The 22,048-nt window shown below is 53.9% G+C and overlaps 9 protein-coding genes across 9 annotated transcripts; 6 read left to right on the plus strand and 3 right to left on the minus strand.

The window, feature by feature from the left end:
- Window positions 1-111: 111 nt before the first annotated feature.
- Window positions 112-1,260, plus strand: A1O7_07633 (uncharacterized protein; the record flags this gene model as incomplete). The annotated part of the gene is made up of 1 exon (XM_007761630.1): window positions 112-1,260. The coding sequence occupies one exon, from the start codon at window positions 112-114 to the stop codon at window positions 1,258-1,260; it is 1,149 nt and encodes a 382-aa protein (XP_007759820.1).
- Window positions 1,261-1,575: 315 nt separating this feature from the next.
- Window positions 1,576-3,876, plus strand: A1O7_07634 (mitotic spindle assembly checkpoint protein MAD1; the record flags this gene model as incomplete). Its single annotated transcript, XM_007761631.1, has 1 exon — window positions 1,576-3,876. One exon carries the CDS (start codon window positions 1,576-1,578, stop codon window positions 3,874-3,876), a length of 2,301 nt encoding a protein of 766 aa, XP_007759821.1.
- Window positions 3,877-4,468: 592 nt separating this feature from the next.
- On the plus strand, window positions 4,469-5,685 carry A1O7_07635 (uncharacterized protein; the record flags this gene model as incomplete). Its single annotated transcript, XM_007761632.1, has 6 exons — window positions 4,469-4,627; window positions 4,681-4,709; window positions 4,759-4,976; window positions 5,022-5,115; window positions 5,169-5,262; window positions 5,290-5,685. 6 exons carry the CDS (start codon window positions 4,469-4,471, stop codon window positions 5,683-5,685), a joined length of 990 nt encoding a protein of 329 aa, XP_007759822.1.
- Window positions 5,686-9,598: 3,913 nt separating this feature from the next.
- Window positions 9,599-11,410, minus strand: A1O7_07636 (uncharacterized protein; the record flags this gene model as incomplete). Its single annotated transcript, XM_007761633.1, has 1 exon — window positions 9,599-11,410. One exon carries the CDS (start codon window positions 11,408-11,410, stop codon window positions 9,599-9,601), a length of 1,812 nt encoding a protein of 603 aa, XP_007759823.1.
- A 562-nt stretch (window positions 11,411-11,972) lies between these two features.
- A1O7_07637 (AGC protein kinase) lies at window positions 11,973-13,823 on the minus strand (the record flags this gene model as incomplete). The annotated part of the gene is made up of 1 exon (XM_007761634.1): window positions 11,973-13,823. One exon carries the CDS (start codon window positions 13,821-13,823, stop codon window positions 11,973-11,975), a length of 1,851 nt encoding a protein of 616 aa, XP_007759824.1.
- A 708-nt stretch (window positions 13,824-14,531) lies between these two features.
- Window positions 14,532-15,311, plus strand: A1O7_07638 (uncharacterized protein; the record flags this gene model as incomplete). The annotated part of the gene is made up of 1 exon (XM_007761635.1): window positions 14,532-15,311. One exon carries the CDS (start codon window positions 14,532-14,534, stop codon window positions 15,309-15,311), a length of 780 nt encoding a protein of 259 aa, XP_007759825.1.
- Window positions 15,312-15,476: 165 nt separating this feature from the next.
- On the minus strand, window positions 15,477-18,099 carry A1O7_07639 (uncharacterized protein; the record flags this gene model as incomplete). Its single annotated transcript, XM_007761636.1, has 4 exons — window positions 15,477-15,505; window positions 15,556-17,614; window positions 17,708-18,053; window positions 18,086-18,099. The coding sequence occupies 4 exons, from the start codon at window positions 18,097-18,099 to the stop codon at window positions 15,477-15,479; spliced, it is 2,448 nt and encodes an 815-aa protein (XP_007759826.1).
- Window positions 18,100-18,659: 560 nt separating this feature from the next.
- Window positions 18,660-20,258, plus strand: A1O7_07640 (uncharacterized protein; the record flags this gene model as incomplete). Its single annotated transcript, XM_007761637.1, has 1 exon — window positions 18,660-20,258. One exon carries the CDS (start codon window positions 18,660-18,662, stop codon window positions 20,256-20,258), a length of 1,599 nt encoding a protein of 532 aa, XP_007759827.1.
- Window positions 20,259-21,045: 787 nt separating this feature from the next.
- Window positions 21,046-21,576, plus strand: A1O7_07641 (uncharacterized protein; the record flags this gene model as incomplete). The annotated part of the gene is made up of 1 exon (XM_007761638.1): window positions 21,046-21,576. One exon carries the CDS (start codon window positions 21,046-21,048, stop codon window positions 21,574-21,576), a length of 531 nt encoding a protein of 176 aa, XP_007759828.1.
- Between the last annotated feature and the right edge of the window lie 472 nt (window positions 21,577-22,048).

Genomic DNA, 22,048 nt, shown 5'->3' on the forward strand with positions numbered 1-22,048 from the left:
GCCATGCTCTGCCTCCTACACTTCGAGTCCACATACTCGTCCGCAGCCTTGGTATTCGGCCTCGGTTTTGAAAGAATCCCTCACCGTCGAGCCCACCTTTTAGTGCCCACCATGGCGGACGCCGACAATACTCGCAATGGTCGACCTGCCAGGGCGGGTAGGAAACGTAAGGCTGACGAAATAGATCGCGAGGACAAGAAGCAGGGAGAGCGCCGAAGGGTCGTGGAAGTTGTACCTAACGCCGACGTGACTTTCAAGGTCGGAACCGGCGAAGAGGCCCGCGACATCAAGGTATCTGGCGTGGTCGTCAGCCTAGCATCTGAAGTTTTCTCCCGGATGTTGTCCTCAAGCTTCATTGAAGGCCGAACAAGAGTCATTAGCTTGCCAGAGGACGACCCGGAGACTGTTTTAACCTTCTGCCAAATCGTCCACCACAGAGCAGAAAATCTCAATCGCCTCGGCCCCGGAGAGCCCAACAAGTTAGCTGTCTTCGCTGACATGCGGCTTTGTACAACAGCCTTGAGACCCTGGGTCGTCATGAGACTCTCACCACTTATTGAGCGGCTGGACCAGGGGAGTCCGAAGTTTTGGCAACACCAGGAGGACGAGGAGCAAGAGGACGAGAGGAACGGTAATGCGCGAGATGATATTGAGCTGTTCCTCCCCACCATGATGCTGTTTCGGCTTGAAGGAATGTTTTGGAAGTCCACCCGGTTCCTGATTTGGTCCACCAAACCCTCTAAGCCACGCCAAGAGCAGAACGAGAAGACGGAATCACCGAGATACGACAATATCCATGGCGAGTACATGCAGAGAATGCTGTGGTCTGAGCTAAGAGCTCCGGTTCTGACATTCGCAGATGCTGTTTTACAGTCTGCGCGCACTTCCATCACGTCACTCCTCGCCTCCGTCTCGGAATGTGTTGATAGAGGATTCGAAGATAGCAGAAAGGTCCTGCCGTGTCACATCAGCAAATACGGCTTCTTGATGTGCGTCTTGAGGTATAAGAAGATCAAAACCGGTATGCAGATCCGCGAGTACCATTCCGTGCATCGTATTTCAGCTACAGTGAGAGACATTGTTCGCCGACTTCGACGAGTCGAACGTGTATGTGTCGCAAATGGAGGCCGAAGGATGCACATTTGGCAAAGACAACCCGTGCGACTTTTGCTCCCGCGATATCGCCGGCGAACTAGAAGAAACCGTGGACAAGTTTCCCGACGCGGTACCGGGAATCTGCCTTGTGTGCTACTTGAGTAGGGGTAAGGACTTCTTGACGCTTGCTGAAGTATGCGACCATGGCATAAGAAATGAGAATCGGAGATGACGGGTAGTTGCGGAAGCGCTCCTACAGTTCTTTGATGGACGGAGACAAAGAGACGCGAAGCAGAACAAAGAAGCCAGAGGAGCGAGTGAAGTTGGGTGAGACAATCGGCTTATCCTCGGTGTTGGTGGTGCCGACGGTCGAAAGCAGTGACTTGTAAACAACCATTGAGGTTATGTCTTCCTTAGAGGCGCGGTACGCATAGCGCTTCGCAAGCACTTTCCCTACTGTGATTTCTGACTATATGCAACATGAGCTCCCCGGCGTCAAGCTCGAAGCGAATGCGGCTGTCCACGTCAAGAACGTCGCTCTCTGGACGCAAGAGCATTTCAGGAGCACAGTCAGCATTGCTTCGACCGACTTCTTCCGCTGGTCATAATCGACAGACCACTACGCAACCTACCTACGATTTCATCTCGGGAGGACCGGTTGATCACTCTCATCAGCCATTGAGACAGTCTAGAGTTCGCCAACCGTCAGTAGCGCGCCCAGACCCGACGCAAGATGAGAATCTGCGCGCGAAGATCAACTCCCTCGAGTACGAGCTAAAGAATTTACAGCAGGAGCGCGGGCTTCTGGCACTGCAGCATGAGAAGGAATTGCGTGACCAACAAGTCAGGGCCGAGAATGACTTCAAGAAGTATCAGACGGCCGAAAGCGCCGCCCAGAAGGCGACACAGAGGCAAGAGGCCATGGCAAAAGAGCTGCGCGAATTGCAGGACCAGCGGACGAACGAGAAGGCTGCGCTGGAACGGCAACTACGAGATCTGCAAGACCAGAATGCTTCTCTCAAGGAGGACGCAGAAGATGCGCAGGCACGTCTGGCTGACCAGGAAAGACATTACAACCACCAACTCAACGATATCGAGGCGAAACGCGCCGCACTCCAAGAGACGGTCGATAGTGTAAGACAGGAATTGGAAGAATTGAGCCGACAATTCGAGTCATCACAAACCCGTCTGTCCGAGCGAGATGCAAGAATCGAAGCACTTGAATCCGAGCTGGGCGCCTCAAGATCGCACTCTGCAGACAGCGAGGCGCTGGGGGTCCTGCAAAACCAGCTATCTGAGCAAGTGACACACATCCGAAAACTCGAGTCGACGAATAGGGAACAACTGGGCGAATTGCGGCGGCTACGAGACGCCCATCGCAGTGTTCAGGTTGTAGAAGAGCAGAAGCATGGCTTGGAGAACGAGCTTCTAGTGCTGAAGGATGTTCAGAGACAACTAGGCGAAGCACAGATCCAGAAAGAGATACTCGAGGACGAGAAGAGAACGTGGACAAGCCTGTTAGAGCGAGAAGGACAAGAGCCCGAATTTGATACCCCTGAAGCTGTGGTGAAGGCTCTAATCCAGCAGCGGATCGAGTGCGCATCAATCACCGACAGACTCGGCACGATCGAGAGTGAAATGGCCGAAAAGGATCAAATCATTAAAGCGTTGGAGGGAGAAAAGGTGGAGCTCAAGACGGAGATGGAGAAAATGAGATCCAATCAAACTGCACAGGAAGCTGGTCAGGGCAACAAAGCCTATAAAAGGCTTGAGCGACAGCGAGTGCTTGCTGTCAAGGAAGTGGAATACCTGCGGGCACAACTGAAGACTTTCGACACGGAAGAGACTGTATTGATGGACAACCAGAACTTCGACGCCCAACGAGCCGAGCAGATCAAGAGCTTGGAAAATCTAGTTGATCAGTACAAGGCTGAGGTGCAGACTCTGCACTCAGACCTGTCGAAGCTGGAAACCGCACCTCCGACGAGCGCTCACATTCAAGAAGAACCCCGTGGAACGAAGCGGCCGGCCAATTCGCAGGATCCTGAAGGTGATGGTAATTCCCAACTTGGAGCACTGTTACGGAAGAACAAGAATCTGCAGATTGCTTTGCAGAAGACAGCTCAACAGTCACAGATGCTGGCGACGGATCTCCAAGCGACCAAAGGACAGCTCAAGGCTTTGAGAGAAAGCTCGAAGACTCGAGTGCTTGAACTACGAGACAACCCCACGGCAAAGGCCGAAGCGATAAAGATGTCGACCTTGCGGACTCTCAAGGAAGAGAACAAGGGGCTCCTGGCGCAGCTGCGTGGAGAAGACCTCCAAGGCGCGAGGACTGTTCCTGCCAGTTCGGTCGATGCGCTCAACCTCGATTTGAAGGACATGGAAATGGTCGTGGCCGAGAAAGAGAAGCGCATGAGACGACAACGGGAGATATGGACCCAAAAAGCCGCCGAGTTTCGTGACGTTATTGCAAGCGTCCTAGGCTACAAGGTCAACTTCCTGCCGAACGGGAAGGCCAAGGTGTCGAGCATGTATTATGGTGGCCCTCACGATGCAGGAGACCCGGATGAGGAGGAGGAAGACGATGATCATTACATTATCTTCGACGGAGACAATGGGACAATGAAGATAAGTGGAGGTTCTGACAGCCCCTTTGCTCAGGAGATCAAGGACCTGATCAACTTCTGGGTCAAGGAGAAGAAGCAGATTCCATGCTTCCTCGCCGCCATGACGCTGGAGTTCTACGAAAAGTTCAGCACAAAGGAAAATGAGGCATGAGAAAGCTGATTCGTACCGAAGCGACGCAACTACGCTCTTGTTGGTGTCCATGAATCTATGCTTTGGGTGGATTTGCGCTAGCTAGAACTTAGAGTCTAGCAGCATGTTCTGGTCAGGATACTTCCAACCCTTTACGACCTTTCTCTTGCTCAAATCAAGCTCCTTCAGGTTGGGACGACAAATCCACCTATATGGCTACCGGTCACCGACTCACTGCGTAGGGGAATGTAGTCAGATCCTTGTTACCTGGGTAAACGTTGCGTCTTGACGAAGGTATTACCCGGTGGAGGCTTCCTTTTCACCTTCTCGACCCTACACAAGATTGAGCCTCGGATCAACACGACTCTGGTCCGCCAGAGCATAACGCATACTCCTCGACAATGTCGAGAAGCCGCGAGTTTTCTAGAATGACAAGATGGACCACCCCCTTGTTTTCCAGCATGTTGTGCCGAAGAGTACCGTGCACATTCCTTACCATTCTCGCGCTGGTATTTGTTCAAAGCCACCCTAAACGCCTGCATGATGGACGTACTTCCTCAGTTTGCGCGTTTCCTTGCTGAGCGGTGATCTGCTTTCTGTTCTCTTGCCAGTCATGGCTGTCCATTCCTTCCGCCGCCGGAGCGTGGCCGTCCGTTTGACTTTCGCTTGTTTCATATATCTTCAATGCGCAGCGGCGATTACTGGCTCTGTCTACCAGTTAGACTCGGAATACTCCGGCGCGAACTTCTTCCAGGGATGGGACTTCTTCACGGTAGGAACTGTCAACCGCGAGTAATTGTATCCGTAAGTGACTGACGGGCGCAGGGTGGCGATCCCACTGGAGGCTTCGTAACGTGGGTATTCGGCCACGCGAGCTATGCGAACAGTCTAACGGAGGAACAGATATTATAGCCAAAGCTCTGCCCAGCTCACAGGCTTGATCAACGCGAGCGACACCTCACCCGTCTACATCGGTTCCGATCACAACACTTTGATTGGCTCGACGCAAGCTGCGGGCAGGCCCAGCGTAAGAATCTCCACGAAGAGGTCATGGACACATGGGTTATTCATTGGAGACTTTGATCATGCACCCGGAGGCATCTGTGGCACTTGGCCAGCCTGTGCGTATTGTCCTCCTTCGAAGCGGCGTCCGCTGACCGTTGCAGTCTGGACATTAGGGCCGAACTGGCCAAACAATGGCGAGATTGACATCATGGAAGGGGTGAACCAGGCCACTTACAATGCGGCGACGTTGCATTCGTATGGCAACCACTTTTCAAAGGGCCACGAAGTTGTGCTTAACGGTTGATTAGGAGCCCAGTCTGCTCAATAGCAGGGGACAGCAGAACCATGACTGGTCAGGTGTCCAACAACGATTGCGCATACTACGTTAGTACATCGCGACATGTTCGGAAGTATACTGACGGTCAATAGCCCGGTTACAATGTCGGGTGCGGCGTACGGGATAATCTGACGACGAGCTTTGGTTCCGGTTTCAATGCGGTGGGGGGCGGTGTGTATGCTATGCATTGGACATCAGACTACATCCGTGTTTGGTCCTTCCCAAGGGATACGATCCCTGCCGACATTACCAACAAGACACCTAATCCTTCTTCCTGGGGTCTGCCAGCTGCAAATCTGCAAGGCTCCTGCATCATCGACCAGCATTTCCAGGGCCACAAGGTCATATTAAACAATGCCTTCTGCGGAGAATATGCGGGCGCCGCGAGCGTGTGGAACTCGACCACGAATTCCTGCGCCGCGTCGACCGGGTATTCTGAGTGCAAAGCATATGTCGCGGGTGTACCTGGGGCCTTCCAGAATGCGTGAGTGAGCTTGTACGTGAGCGAACACACGGACTCTAATGTCTGATAGGTACTGGAGCATTAATTCCATTCGGATTTACCAACTTGTCGACTCTAGCCCGAACGCTACCAACACTAGCGCTCCATACATTGCGAGCAACCAACCGACTCAGTCGACGGCTGCATCGACGACCTCATCTTCAACGCCAGTGCCGACGACCGCCCTGTGCCCAACTTACAATTTCGCCGTCGTCCAGTCCGGCCTCTACAATTATGAAATCGAATGCGGCGTCAACATTGGTGGGTCTGACCTTGGGAAACCGTACCCGAACTATTCGTACACCAACTTCGAAGGTTGTGTGGGCGGATGCAGCTACTGGAACACTTACAATACAACGAACATCTGTGGCGGCGTCACCTACAATGTCGCCAGCAATACATGTTACTGGAAACGAAATGTCGGCAGCAGCCCGGCTCAAGCAGGCTTCAACAGTGCTCGCCTGATCTACTACGCCTATCCACAAGTAACTGATGACCCGAGGATGCAGACCACGAGCAGCAGCAGTACGCCCTACGTCTCGACTTCTGTCACGCCTGTATACTACTCTACGCCAGGTGTCACGACCACCACGTCTTTCTCCTTGATCACAGAGACACCCACGGCCAACATTACTAATGGTGGTGCCTTGGGAGGTGGCGTTTCGTCGACGGATGATACAACTTCGACAAGCACAGATGCTGGGACCACGAGTACACAATCACCCTCGTATACCGGCTACTCCTCTCGTGGGAGTAGCACAACATCAACCTCGTCGTCTTTCCTCACCTCTTCGACGTCGCACCCAATATCGACTTCAGCGACCACCGTACTTGCTACGAGCTCCCTTGTGCTCTCATCGACTTCGCCAGCAGCTACGACGACACTTTCTTCAACTTCAGCCACGTCAAATGTACAGCTCTCTTTGTGGAGCTCAACGTCTTCGAGTACACCCTTATCCTCCACACATTCTCCAACCACGCCCACTGGTACATCGAACCATGGGTCGACTTCAGCTCAGGCCACGTCGGCACAATCACCAATACTTTCGTCATCTTCGGCAGCCGTGTCCGTTTCCTCTGCCCACGCCACAACCTCTGTCACCAGCCAGATACAGCCTCAATCCTCGTACTCTACGACAACCGCTCCCGTAGCCACCACTCAGATCTATATGTCATCGAGCATGAGTCTAGTTCCCAGCAGCGGCAGCAGCCCTGTCGGCTCATCCTCTGGAATAAGCCTACCGTCTTCTATGCTTACATCGTCCGTCCCTGCGTCGTTGTCGCCCTCAACAACCCTTGCAGGACCGACAACATCTTCGATCACAACGGCACAGCGATCTTCGCAAAGGTCTAGCAGCTCCACATCCCTTTCGCAGACGACCTCAACCTCCCAGCAACCACCAACCTCAGATTCGCCATCAGGAATCCCGACGACGCCGGTCCCACAGGTCGGTAGCAGCTCCGCTCCCATTCCTCCATCTGTCTCCACAACAACAGTCGCGTCAACCTCTGAACCCTCGGCGACTACAACTACAAGCGAGACTCTGCCTGGGCCCACGGAAGTCAGCGCCGAAAATGGTGCCTCTTTCTCCTTTGCAGGATGCGTAGGACCGCGACCCAACTCTGCCTTTGCCAACAGTTTTACCCTCGTCGAAGATTCACCATCCATGTCTATAGAGCGATGTGTTAGTGATTGCTCGTTGGATGTGTTCGCTGGGTTATATGATACGTAAGTTTTCTCGCCGCATGAACGGTCAGCTCTGTCGATTTGTTTCCTTCAACGAAATCTTTTCATCACAAAATATCCTTGCTAATACTCTCTTCTTGCAGGCAATGCTACTGTTCATCTTACTCCCTCCCCACTGACATCTCCGAAGACTTTATCGAGTACCCGGTTTCAGCATGCAACACCACCTGCCCTGGTGATCCAACTCAGAAGTGCGGTGGCAGGGTCTCGTCATCTTCCTCCCCATCTCGAGTCGTGAGAAGGCAGATCACCAATGCCGAAGGTGATCTTATCCTCCTAACGCTCTATAACAACACCGGTACGGATGGTGATGTTGGCAGTGCCTCAACAAGCACAACGATGACTACCATGTCTCTTCTGGTGACGAATGGACCTGGAGTTGTGAGCACGATGAGTATTAGCATGAGCATGAGCACGAGTACCACATTCCCAACGCCAACTCCGCCGCTCTTTACAAGCGTTACGCTGCCAGTCTCTACGTCCGGGTCTCGAACCGACAATCCCATTCTGAACACCCCGACAACCACTACGGGCATGTCATCCCCTCTGACCACAGGCCCATCTACCTCGATAACCCCAACTCTACCGCTCTCTCCCACGGTGATCTCAACGGTCTACACAACTATCTGCCCCTATCACCCCGTCATTTGTCCCACAAGGACAGAAACCAGCCTGACCACCACCATTACGCTCCTCCACTGTGGCTGCACAGATATGCCCACCCCAACAGTCCCCATGACTACAACGGTCGTCGAAGGTTGTGCCATAACGCCTCCACCGGATGCAAACATGGGTCCTGACAGGAATGGTGTAGGTATGGGTGATCAACAAAGCACCCCGGAAGGTATCCCTCCCGACGCCGGCAATGCAGGCACTACGCAGATGACGACCCTCACGATCCCCTGCGCGGCATCAATCTCCTCGCTCGAAGCATCAGTCACGGCATGGTCCGCGGCATCTGCTGCGTCTGCGGCTGCCGCTGGAGGTGCCAATGCCAACGTCGACACCCACGCCCCAATCCCCTATAGCTTCCCCATCTCCTTCCCCATGACATCTTCGGTCCCGGCATCGGGAGGCACAGTGACGCTGAACCTCGTGGTCGTGACCGCGCCGTTCAACTTCTCGGTGCCGCCTGTCCCTGCGCCCTCGGCCCTCAATGCTACAAACGGGACATCGTGGCAAGGGGAGATCAAGAATATGACGGTCATGCCCGTTGCTTTGACCGCTATGAATACGCGAGCAGGAGCAGGTGTCAGCGCGACAGCAGGGGCTGGCGCGGGTGTGCCTCCCATGCAGGGGGTCAAGTCGGGTGCTTCGTCGCGGCGCATCGCGAGACGGAATGGGATTGGTACTAGTATTGGTGTTGCCATTCTGTCGAGTTGTGCGCTTGTCGCTTCTTGGGCTGGTATGCCGTTGTTGGGTTCATTACTTTTGATATCATTGTGAGTGGGGAGCGGCTCAGGGGAACTCAAGCTGGGAGCGGATCCTGCCTTAGCTGTTGGGTTCAGGCCGGGGGATGAAGGTGTCGTTGAAAAATATAGTGCCAGTGTACTCTAAACTTGAGCAGACATGAAAGGGCCGACGGTGCATGTGAATCTACTCTTCTGCATAGGTTTGTCACGGGTGAGAATGTCGCTTGCTCTCTTGGTTGGAGTCTGGCTGTCTGTGACGAAATATGTGGCGTGCACGGTGCTACCTGCCTCCACTGAACCACTTCGCGTTACGTAGGGCCGGGATATCACCCACATGCACCACTCGCGAGCCAACTACTGTAGGAACTAGTGCAGTGTGAAGACTAGAAGCTCTCGCAGTTTATTGTTGGTTATTCTTCGCTCTAGGCCAGTTTACCCGCCGTCGGGTCATTGAGCCTTGGACACATCTCGTCTCAGTTCCTTGGTAGTCATATGCCGGTCCGATGGCTATCCAACTGCGTCGATACGCGGAGGTGGACGACGCGGCCTTTGTTCCTCGAAAATGTTCGTGTCGTACGGGTGTTGAGTTTTGTCTGGTGGAAGGAGCCTGGTGGCCAAGCCCCACGGTGCAGCGCTGCGCCGCTGCCACGGTGTGTGATATCACAGGCGCACCATGACCCCAAATCCGCACTATTCACTCGGTCTTCGAGAAGGCAGAGCCGCGGAGACGACGGACCCCGCTACCTGCTGGTGAACCTCCTCTTGTGCTCTCCCTGGCAGCAAACAATCTCGATCTCACACACACCCGGCTTGTCATCCCTCTGATGTGGCCAAGCACGACAACACACCCTAACATCTCGCTGTACTCGTAGTCGCGGCAGGACGGGGGTATTTAGGCGCTCCCACTCGCCGGATTTGATAGTTAGCTGCCTTGCGCCCTGCGTCTGCGAGCCAAACACCGTTTTCCATGTCGCGATGAGGAAACTGCACATCTGCTCGTTCGACGACGGAGGATATGCCACGAGTTCGTTGTTGGTATTTTCAGACGTCCTGGGCCGAACGCGGACAGGAGAGGAGAACCAAAATTGGTTGTCGCCAGGGCAGTAAGCGAAGTCGCCGTCAACGACATCCGGCATTCTTCTGTCATCAACGGGTTTTGCATCGTGGTTGTAATGTCCGCCAGTCTCCGCCAGCCAGGGCACGCCACAGTCCAAGTAAATTTGCAACTTGTCCAGATTGAACTTGCGAAGCTCTTCCATCATGTCTCGGTACTCTTCGAAGCGCAGGTGCTGGGAGGTTCGATTGATATCAAAGGTGAGCTCTTTCAGCTGCGGACACGAGTGTCGAATGGATCTGAGCTCCTCTAGAGACAGAGTATCTCTCAGCGTATACCAAGAATCCTCGCGCTCATGGAGGTGCAATGCGGTGAGAGTGGGCCCGTGTCGACTTAAGACGGTAGACAGCGATACTCCACCTCTCCAAGACCACAGACTGAGACTCGACAATGCGGAACATGTGGCAATGTACTGCTCTATCGCTGCAGATGTCTCCTCGTTGCGTTCTTGAGGGTTGAGGTTCAGGCTGATGTGCTTGAGACTGGTCAATAGCTGTGGAGCGCGGTCGAAAAATGAAGCGTAGACGGATCCTCGGCTGCATTTGAAGCTCTCCAAGCATGTCAGGTTGACATACCGTGACCAGTAGTCAAGTGTCTCGGCGGACAAGCACCAGCCGTCCAAAGTAAGATGACGCAGAGCGGAATTTGGCTTTCTGTCGGCATATTCCTTGGGAAACCACAGTTCGGGCTTGGCTCGCCAGCGGCTGGCCAACTCTGGGTCACCAGGCCGCATCAAGGGCAGTGAGACCAGGGATGCGAACTTCAGGTTCGGTGCCAGAGCTAGCACCACCTGGAAGGTCATGTGGTCTTCGATGCAGGTTCCATGCGAGGCCGTCATGGAAAACGTGGTGAGACTGGGCAGTGTAGCCAGGGCCGCCTCTGCGGCTAACAGCCCTACGGGACTGGCAAGCCTCTCAGCCTTGAAGAGGTTCAACTTCGCCTTTGGCTGATAATCGTACAAGGCCTTGGTAATCCCGTATGGTGGGAAATAGCCGACCTTCCAGACCAGTGTTTTGAGGTTGCTGGCGTCACGAAGGAGGCTTTTTAATTGACCGAAAGGATTACCCACCGAGGCAAGGGGGTCGTTTTCATCCTCGTTGGACTTGCTATTGTCGTCCAACTCGTCCTCGTCCTGGTCCTCGCCCTCATCGATGACTGCAGGTAGGTCGCCCCTGCAAACAGTGAGATGTCGAAGGCCGCGGAGCAAATCAGGGTTCTGCCAATCGTGCTCGATTCGACTTTTCGAATCCACCCAGGAGCGTTTCGTTCCATGCCATTGTACGGTGACGCGGCGATAGCGTATGGATTCGACGGCGCTGTTGAACTGTTGGCAGACCTGTGCAATGGCTGCAGTGCTTCGGGGTGACTGATCATCAACGAATTCGAATATGCTGGCAAGGACTTCCACTTCAAGATCGAGGATTGTCGTTCGAGCCATGGCCATGTGTTCGAACGGCAAGAATGAAATGATCAAGTCAAGCCGCGGAGACTTAATGGAATGGCTCAGACTCTCGAGAGTTAGTTAAGAGGCGGCTGAGAGACGGGAGACGTGAGGGTGAGGCCAAGGTGAGTCTCAAATGAGAATGAGGTAAACAGGATACCGGTTCCTGATTCGTGGTTGGGCGCTGAAATAGGCACCAATGCAGGCACCAAACGGGCTTTAACCCAGTGTAGAAGGTCAAGCATATCAACGTGTTTCAACAGAGCCAACGCGCATGATCTTGCTTCACAAGATCGAGGTGACCATCCATTGGTGAGATTTCCGGCAGACGCATCAAACAAGTGCCTGTTGTTTAAAGAAATGTCAAAACTATTTGGTGTCCTCCTGACTTGGGAACAAGTCGCAAACCGCCATGCTCTAGTCTTTGTCGACCGCCCGCAACCCTGACGCCGCGCTGTTGTCAAGACCACCGTATGCTTGTCCTTCCCCGGGCTACCCAACTCTCCTACGAAGGATCATATGCTCCAATGTCTATGCTCTAACCCGGTGTCGTAAGCATCTAAATGTCTTCATCAATGATAGCCTCATCCACTTCCGAGAGCATGGACTCCTCGAGCAGGCTATTGCTGGCAACATAGCTGAACCCACCAAAAGGATCAGACTTGCTCAGCGTCCGGCTATGCCTTCGTGCGATCGTGTCAATCGCTCGGTCCGTAAATTCTCGTGCGAAATTTTCTGCCAATTCAGGATTGGTGACCAGTGGTTTGATTGGTGGCTCGAGCTCCTTTGCTTCCAGCTTCTTCCAGTCGATCTTCCTGAAGAAACGGTGCTTCTTGATGATATTGATGTCGCTGGGACCAACGCCCAGTCGCTTCTTAGGCTCCTTGCGCAGTAGCCGGGTCAAAAGATCCTTGGCATCTGGTGACAAAAAGTACGGCAGACTCAACTTTTGAAACAGAATGTTCTGTTGGATCTTCGTCCAATTGCCTCCTCCGAACGGCGGTTTGCCCGTCATGAGGTCGCATGCCATCGCACCCAAAGACCACCAGTCGCATGCCTTGCCATAACCCGGGCCCCAGTCAGACTCATCAGAGCCCCGGATGATTTCAGGTGCCATGTATTCGATTGTCCCGACACCAAGACTGTTGCATCGACTCCCACCGGGTGTACTAGCATCCTGAACCGCCACTTTGCTTAGACCGAAATCTGTCAGGAGCAGATGTCCTTCGGAGTTTAGCAGGCAGTTTTCGGGCTTGAGATCGCGATAGATGACACCCATGGTATTGTGAAGATAGTCGAGAGCCAGAACGATCTCGGCAATATAGAAGGCCGCAACCTCTTCAGAGAAGAACTTCTCCAACTCCAGATGGCGAAAGAGTTCACCACCAGAAGCATACTCGAGAATCAGGTAGAGCTTCTCGTGGTCCTGGAAGGCATAATACAGGTTGACAATAAAAGGATGACGGTTGACCAGTTCGAGAATTGAGCGTTCAGACATGGTTGACTCGATTCGCTTCTTGTGGACCTTTAGAAACGCCTTGGTGAGCTGCTTCTGCGCGAACAGGCGGCCCGTCGCGTTCTGTCGCACAAGAAGCACCGTGCCAAACGCGCCATCCCCAAGACAACGAACCGGGGTGAAATCTGCTGCGGTCATCTTGCGGGCTATCATCGAGGTTGCGCGCTGGTCTGCATCTAGAGTCGAAAGAGTAGCAGTGCTCGACCCGGTTTCAGCCAGCGATTGACTGACGAAGTCTTGGTCGATCTGAACATTGTAGCTGACCATATCTTCTTGTGGCTCCTCTTCCTGGTTGTCGGACGCGGCGCTGGCTGCACTACTGTTGGCTTCCGAGTTCAAGGCATCTCGCACTCGAGAGGTTGATCGACTTTGGCTGCGCGAGTTCAAGGCATCGAGCTGGGCCTTTAAGCTGCTGATGCCAGGTGACTGCGGTCTCAAACCAGGACTTGCACCAGCCAACGCAGGCAAGCGGGGAATAGGTGACAGGACTCGCGGACTGTTCGCGCGGGAGAAATCTGAGTCTTCGGCGCCTGAATCGACCGGAGTGAAGCCTCTGACAGTATTCAACGCTTGCACAGGCTGAGCGGCTTTTGTCTTGTTTTTCTTCTTCCGCCTCTTTGCTGCGGTAGTGGAAAGAATAGCACTTCCCTTGACTTCTTGTCGTCCCCTCTCAGCAGGCAACTCAGCAACAGCCTCGTCCGCTTGACCGTTGACGGGCATAGACTTTCGAGGTGTAATAGGAGGGCTCTTGGCCCGGAAAGGGATGATCTCTGGCTCTGCAGCCTCTGGTGGAGCATTCTGTTCGAGAGCCATCACATTGATCGCCTCATGCAGGCTCGTTGGTGTCGCGACTGCTGTGCGCGTCTCGCTGGATGTATCTAAGACCTGGTCCATGACGGTCTGTACTGCCGAAATACTCATACTCGTACACTTTCTGATGATGCCTCAATACAAAAAGGGGCGGAGTAAAGCGATAGTTGCGGCCCCAAAGGTTGTGTTTATTACCGTCCGCCCTTGTTCAGGACGGACCTTGTGCCAGTAGCCAAACGACTCTATGGCTAGAATTGTAAAGCGCGACTGTAGATGGCGATGCGATCACATGGGAAGGTGCAATGAAGCGACCGCAAGCGGCAGGCGGGAATTTGGACGTCGCGTTTGGAAGAGTGACGGCGCTTCGACCCATTGAAAGTGACAAATGACGCTCAACAGTGAGTGAGGATCAGAGATCAATCAACAATGATAAGAGATGCAATGCAATAAGGAAGATTTCGACTTCGTGGTCAAGGTCAGCAAAGAATCTGGGAATCTGGGAAAATCAAAAGGGCGACTTTGAATCGGCCAACGAAGTGACGGAGCCATTTGGACCAATCAGGACTGGTCGAATTTCCACCACAGATTTGCCCCAGATCTGGCCCGTGCCTTCCCTGGAGAAGCTGGGCAGATGAATCGCGGGGCATGGATTATCCTTGTTCCGTTCCCGCTCTGCCACAAATATCACACCACATTTACGCCTAGCTTGCTCCGTACTTTGACCATCCAAGTCCTGGCTGTCCAAACCCAGCAGAGCCTCAATCCACCTGCTTTCTCATGTCAACTGCAGCCATGGACAAGGTCATTTTGAAAAACATGCGGTTCGACTTTCCCATCGGCCTTGATGCTTGGCGTCGTTTCCGCAAACCACAGCCTGTCCAGATCACCATAGAGGCTCAGCCAACGTCAACACTCGAGCCTGCTGCCGCCAAAGATGACGTGAACCTATCGATGGACTACGGCAGCTTGTACAAAAATATGTCTGCTGCTTTGAAGGAGCCCCATCCGGACGCGTTTCCCACAATTCGTTCCTTGATCGCTCTGCTTGTCGGACTGGTTCCAGATTGCGGGTTGCTTAACATTGAGATTCTACTCCCAAAAGCTCTTCCTCATAGCACCGGCGGCGTCCTGTATCGTTTTCAGATCGACAAATCCGAGCTCGAGATCGACACATCCAGCTTGACTGTGACAGTCAGACAAATAGCCTGTACTTGCATTGTCGGCGTCAACCCCCATGAGCGCATCTACAAGCAGACGGTGTTCATCGATATCAGCGTGCCAATGGTCGACCCTGCCGTCGGAGTTGGTGCGCTGGAAGAACACTATACTGCGGCACTACACGATATGGTGCAAACCATCCGGGAACGTGTCGAAGGCTCTTCATACCACACGATCGAAGCACTTGCCACCGCGGTCGCCCAGATCGTGACACTGGGCTACGGCCATACGGTTGCAAAGGTCCGGATTGATAAGCCCAGCGCCATCGCAACGATCGAAGCAGCCGCTGTTGAGATTACTCGCAGTAAAACGTTCTTCGAGAACAAGGACTTTTGGAAAGTCAAACTGCCGTGAGATGAACAGCCTCTGCTTCAGCCGGCTGTCAAGTCAATTATGCTCACCCGAGGCACGCGAGAAGCGCCGGGGAGTACCGTCTGCGAACTCGGCACCGACTCACATCCAGCTTCTCTCCATGTTCCTGGTAAGCTTGATCGGGGAATGGCATGCGTATGCGTAGCCTCAGAGAATATCGACAAATCGACCGCCGGCTCCGAAGGGAATGCAGCCAGCTTTGCCCTGTCTTTAGCCCAAGCCTCACCCGGGGGTGCTTCCTCTTTCTTCCTGGGCTTCAGATATGGGTCAAAGAAGCTGTCAATGCCCCCTCTCGGACCGACTGTCGTTGGACTTGATGTTTGGAAGTCAAAACGAGCTTGATCTTTCTTCGCTCGCCGTCTAGGGGTACGCCGAGTGACATTACTGAGGGCGTCTTCAAGATTGGACTTCTTCGGGGTTGGCGCTTTGTCTCTCGCCTGCTGGCCCAGCACTGCGTCCGAGGCTGTTCCTTCCCGTTGATGTGCATATGGTGACGTGGGTTCAACCGGGACGACAGGCAAAGCGTTCTTAACTCGTGGCTTCGAGGATTTCTTCCCGATCCGCATGACGAGGTCTGTGGAGCTTGAGGTTGAAGGTCGTGAGTGCTTTTCGCTGTGCGATCTGAACAGGTCTTCCTCCTTCCTGAGGCCGACTCTGTTCAGCCTCGTCAACGGACTGGATTGCGACGCTTGTGGCTCTTGTGAGGCTTTTTTCACTTGGCTCCTCTTTGTGGACTTGAAATAGTCCTGCATAGAAGGCGAGGTGCTTTGATCCTGTCGAATCGACTTTGTCCTGGTAGGAGTGCCGATAGCATGCCGCGGCTTGATGTTCGCATTGACTCGAGGAGCTGGCGGCGAAGGAGAAAGAGATATCTCCTCGACTGCAAACAGATCGGTGGTTGTCGACTTGGCCTGAGGAGGTGAGGGCAGCAGAGACGCATCAACTACTGCGAGGGGCCCGGCGATCGTCTTCGCTTCTGGGGCGGAAGCCGGCTGGCCTGGATCACTAGGTTTACTGGTCGGCTTGGTGGCGGTAATATAGCTGTGGATTGCTCCAACCTTCATTCCTCCCGCCTTCTTCGGTTTCTGTGGCCCTTCCTTCTTCTTTGAACATTTTCGAGTGGCAAATTTCTTGGGGTCATTCTGGATCTCCCACTGAATTTGGTTCCATCGTTCAACGTGCTCGCGCGCTCCAACATCCACAATCGCCTCGGCCAGCCATATCTTCTCAGGATTCCAAGGTAGCCAAGGTGGTGTCCTCCGCTTCTCCGCGGGAATCTGACTCGATGGTGGAGATCCGGTTTCTCTTGATTCCGTTTCTTCTCTCGCAGCTTCGTCGTCCCTCTCGGCGGCAAGCCTGCTGAGATACTCTGGGCTGTCTTCTTCTGTGTCAAGATCCAAACCAACGACCTCGGCAGGAATCACTGTCACCCTCAGCTCTGGAATACCATCGCTAACAAAGTGTTGCCTCCGCTCCGTGATCTGGTCGACTGACGTGACTATCGATGCTGCAGCGCCCCTTCGCATTCGGTTGGCAAGCAGAGCTGGTGCCATGACGCGGACAAACTTCCATGCACCCGGTTTGTACTGCCAGTCAAGAGTGTCCCTGGCATAGTCGCGGAGAGCTTGCACCTCAATCTCTGCCTCCCACGCCCTTTCCCACTTCTTCTCCAAGTTCTTCAGCTCGCGCTCTTCTGTTATTGCCGGGTTCATGTAATAGTCCAGAACACGCCGGTTGGGAAAATCCTCTGGGATTTTGACCGATTTCCGCTTCTTGTTGAAGTACCCGCTTTCATTTGATTCCAGTTCGTACTGCAGTCGTTCTCTCCACTCTGCAATACCATCTTCGTCCCTATTCCTCACCAGTTCCAATATGTCGGACCCGAATCCTGCCCTTGCGATGTCGCACGCCAGGGAGACACCGATCCCCGCGACTCCTTCCTCATCGTAGTCACCACCGCTCAAGAGCGCGACCAGAATCATCCCATCTGGGTCCAACCCTCTGCTGACCTCTTTTAGCCTTTCCAATTCGAAGACACTGACGTGCGTGGGCGTTTGATTGCCTTTCGTTTTGCCCTCCTTCGACCAGTCTCGCAACGTCAGTCCAGACCCGAACATGATGGCGTCGACATCTTGCGTCATCACCGCATCCACTATCCCGTGCTTCTGAAGCATTGCGCATTCCGCCTCGGCCTCTCCCGGCGCGACATGGCAAGGAAAGCTAAGCAGGGAGATCAACCTCTTAGAGGCTCGCTCTGAGACATGGCCGCCCTGCCAGCGGGATACCTGCAAATCACGCAGGCCATTAGCATAAAAAACCACCGAGCGAGTCGAGATGGTGTACCATGGGTACTACGTAAAGTGAAGAGCAAAGCTTACAATCCTTCCCCGCTTACAAAGCGGCTTCTTGTTCCCATCGTACACAAAGACAGGGTCAATAGGCAAAGCCAGCAACTTCAAAAGCCGATAGAATAACGTGCGGAGAGCGGGATTCTTGCCGCCCACGCCGCCGTGTTGTGTTTGGAAACTCCAGATCGCGGCGTCAATGGCAATGCGTAGCGGCCGGTTGTGTTTTTCCAGATGTGTGATGCACAAGCGCGAGAGAGCAATACGTTCGCCTTTGCCGATCTCTTTGAAGAGACTGACGAGAGGAACACGGGTTAGCAGGGGGGGTTGAGAGGCTGGTTGATCGTGATCTGCATTGGCGAGAATGGCTGATCTCGGTCTGTTACTCAGTAATGTTCGGAGCACACTTACCCAGGGATACCCATATTGGTGCGCCAAAGTCTTTATCTGATGGCCCGCATGGCGCTACAGCTGAAGGCTTGTACTGATCACCGATAGCCTGATTATGCTCTAAACTCTTCTAGAAATTGGAGATAGCTGATGGCGATGATGTTCTGACCTGGCGATTCAGAGTCTTTGTTGACAAGGTTGACTTGGAGACCCTGGCGTGCCGTGCTCGGAGGATCCTCCGTATTACTCGAGAACTCCACGAGATCACGTGACTCTCTCGGTCGACCTCTACGGATGAGACGAAGTCCTCGTAGGATGGCAGTGGGGGGTTTTCGGTCAAGACCTCCATTGGCAGTGTCATATGAGTACAAAGAGGCCTCAATGCACCTCATGGTGCAGAACGTACTGAGTACTGCGTACTCTGTTGGTGAAACGGGACCATAAGTAGAAAGCTGACTAAGCAAGGTTGCTTATGTCATTGGGTGCGACGCGACCGCGTTTCCATTCGCAGGTTCTCCCTCACTTGCGCCAACATTGAACAAAACCCTGGCACTCTCAAAGGAGGTGGAGGCGGCGACTGAAAGACAAGACAAGCATGGCATCGACCGTCGCCTCCGCCATCCGGCCAGGTCTACGCGAAGGAACCTCACGCCAACAATCCGGCTCTCCTCACACCCCCACCGGCCGCTTTGTCTCCTCCGCCCAGTCCTCACCGGGGTCGTACTCGTTCCGCGCCGAAGAAGACCCCATCATCATTGAGCTCGATCCGCGCGGCCTGAGCGCCGGATTTCAGGGTGAAAGCGGTCCGCAATGCTACATTCCCTTCTCGCCTCAGAACTCCCAACGAGTAGGCGATTATCGCATTTTCTTGCCTGGATTTCGAAGACGCAGGGAAGATATAGCGCTCAAGAGTAGCGAGTATGAGCTATGGCGGAATGACCTGACAGATGTTGATCTGGGGCTGCTGGAGGATAAGCTGGAGCGAGCAGTACGGGAGGCATACAACAAGCATCTCCTGGTGGATGCCGGTGCTGCGAGATTAGTGCTGGTGTTACCTTCGCTGGTGCCACATCCGGTACTCTCTACCATCCTTACGCTGTTCTTCGAGCGATGGAAGTGCGCGAGTATTACTCTTCTTCCAGCACCTACCATGGTCATCGCCGGGGCAGGATTGCGCTCCGGTCTTGTGGTGGACGTAGGATGGGAGGAAACCGTCATCACCGCTATCTACGAGTATCGCGAGGTGCATGTGCGCCGCAGTGTCCGAGCCATGAAGGCTTTGACTGTGAAAGTTGGCGCTCTGCTGGATGCGATCAGAAAGGATCAGGATGGGGCAATCCGAGACACGCTCGTGCTGGATTTCGATTTTGTGGAGGAATTCGTGGACCGTGCTGGATTATGTCACGCTCTGCTTCCAGTGAGGGGAGAGGATTTGGCGGCAAAGACGGAGGCCATGACTCTTGAAGACAGATCATCCATTGAACCGGCTGACGACTTGACAGCGAGCCTCATGATTGACTGGCCTACCGACACTTCCTCACATTCCATCACTATTCCCCTGCAACCAATGCATCAGGCGTGCCTCGACACGCTGATAAAGCCGAGAAGCGAAGAATACCCAGACGACCACGAACAATCCGTCAGTCAGCTTCTGTATCGATCCCTCCTCGCTTTATCCGCGGACGTTCGCAGTATCTGCATGTCGAGAATCATCTTTACAGGCAGGGGCACGAATGTGGCGGGCTTGGCACAGCATATCCTCGATACGACTAATTCCATCATCCAAGAGCATGGGTGGACACCTGTCAGAGGTGAACATTTCAAGTCCAAGCGGAGCGGCCTTGCGGAGCTCGCTCAAGGCAGAGCTGCCCCTGCGGATGTCAGACACGATATTACCCCTCCAGGGGCGGATGACTTTGTGGAAGAGAGGCTCTTCAAGCAGAGATCGAAAAGTGCCTATCCACCCGTACCGGCTGTTTTGCGACAGGTCGGTTCTGTTGGGCCGTGGGCTGGAGCCAGCCTGATAGCCAGTCTGAAGGCGAAATCTTTTGTTGAGATTGAGCGGGAAAGGTTCCTTTCTCACGGACTGGCTGGAGCACACCGTGATTTTGATCCTAGTAGTCTACATCAACAGCGTGCTACTGCAGCGAAAGGACATGAGAGAACTAGTTGGACGTTAGCAGGATGGGGCTGAAACTTGTGTACAGCACGGCCAATACCGGCGGGTCCAACATTGGCAATTCCGGGACAAGCACATGATTCTATGCCGGACACGGTTTACAAAATGATCTTGGATGATACCACCCATTCCTTGACGTCGCCTTAATCCATGTTTGTGACCCGGAGCACATACACATCAAGGGCTGATGAGAGTTGATCCAATTTCAAAGATGAGGCGGAGCAGCAGATGTCGTTAGCGATTCAAATCAACTTGGTACGTCAACCTCTGGTTCTGTGAAGGCATAGAACTTGTCACTTGAGGCAGGGTATTCTTGGTTGAAGCTAGAATGTCCTCCTAGACAATGAGCGGCATTGTGGTGCAGGGGACGTCGCTGCCAACGGTGTCTATCGTCTGGAGGACGCTGTCCACATATTCCACTAACATTGCAATCCAACTCCTTCATTAACAACGAGAGTGAGAGTGAGCGTGACATCCTCCAGGCACCCAATCTCAGATACTACTTTCACGCTCCAGCACCCGTCACCGTCATCTCACGGAACAATGCCAGACCTAACCAGCGGGCACCAGGGGCGTAAACCTCAACGACGTCCAACGTTCTTGAAGAGACAACGTCTAACTCACCTCACCCACCGCTTTTCGAACGTCATCACCATCGCCTCCGCCATCGCCATCCTCATCGTGGCCGCTTCAATCTCTTTCCTCTCGATCTCCTCTCTTCCTCTGAAAAAAAATCATGAACAACCTCAATCACCACAATTACTCACTCTTCCACTACGCCCTCCTTCGCTCTGCTGCCAAAATGTCCGACCCGACCAAAGACCGCCACCACTCCCCAACCAGCACCGGCAGCTTCAAATCCGCGCTCTCGACCCTCAAACGCGCCGCCACAAACACCAGCAACAAGAGCAACCTCTCCTATACGCCCGGCGACGACTCGATCTTCAACATCCCCCAAGACCCACTCCCGGACAACCCACGCGACCTCGAAGGCTTCCTGAACCGCCACCTCTCGGCCCTGGACCAGCTGCAACGCACCGTCGACGCCCGCAACCAGGAGATCAAAGACTACTGCACCCGCGCCGCGTACTACTACAACCTGAAGCCACGCGTGTCGGGCCAATTTCTCAAGCAGCTCGACGCGGAGATCTACGTGCTGAGACAGCAGCGGAACGGGTTGCAGCCGCTCGTGCAGATGAGACATGACGAGATTGTGCGCATCGCGGACCATCGCAAGATGTTGGACGAGGAGAGGGGCCTCGAGTGCACTGTGTATGAGATGTACCTTGGGTTCCGCAAGTTGGGGGACTGGGAGGAGAGGTTCTCGATCTAGGGATCACAGGTCGCGAGATGGCAGGAATGAAGTGGCTTGACACGGCCAGTAAGAGTGGAAGGGGCTGCATGAGCTGGAAACAAAGGAGGGACTGCGGTGAGAACACAGTCTGTCTCGATCGCAGGCAGGTTTGGATCGTAGATTGGCGACTGCTAGGAGACAGAGACAGAGACAGAGACAGAAACAAAGGCTAGATCAGCGTCATTGCGCGCGTCTTAGGGAGCTAGTTCAGCAAGATCGGAGACCAGGCACTCAAGCGATCAGTCAAGTAGCCGGGTCAGTCGGTTGACTGCGAGCTATGAATGGAGGAGCTGGATATCGCTCAGCAGGGCTACCTGCACTGATGGGAGACGCGTTGGTAGAGCAAAAGCTTGGGCTTTCATCGACAGAACAACAAGGTCCTGGGAACAAGCATATGTTCCACAAATCACACCCCAGACAGAGATTCAGATACAGTCAGTAGACTTCCATG

Source organism: Cladophialophora yegresii, assembly GCF_000585515.1.
Source record: "Cladophialophora yegresii CBS 114405 chromosome Unknown aczIN-supercont1.5, whole genome shotgun sequence".
Classification (NCBI taxonomy): Eukaryota; Fungi; Ascomycota; class Eurotiomycetes; order Chaetothyriales; family Herpotrichiellaceae; genus Cladophialophora; species Cladophialophora yegresii.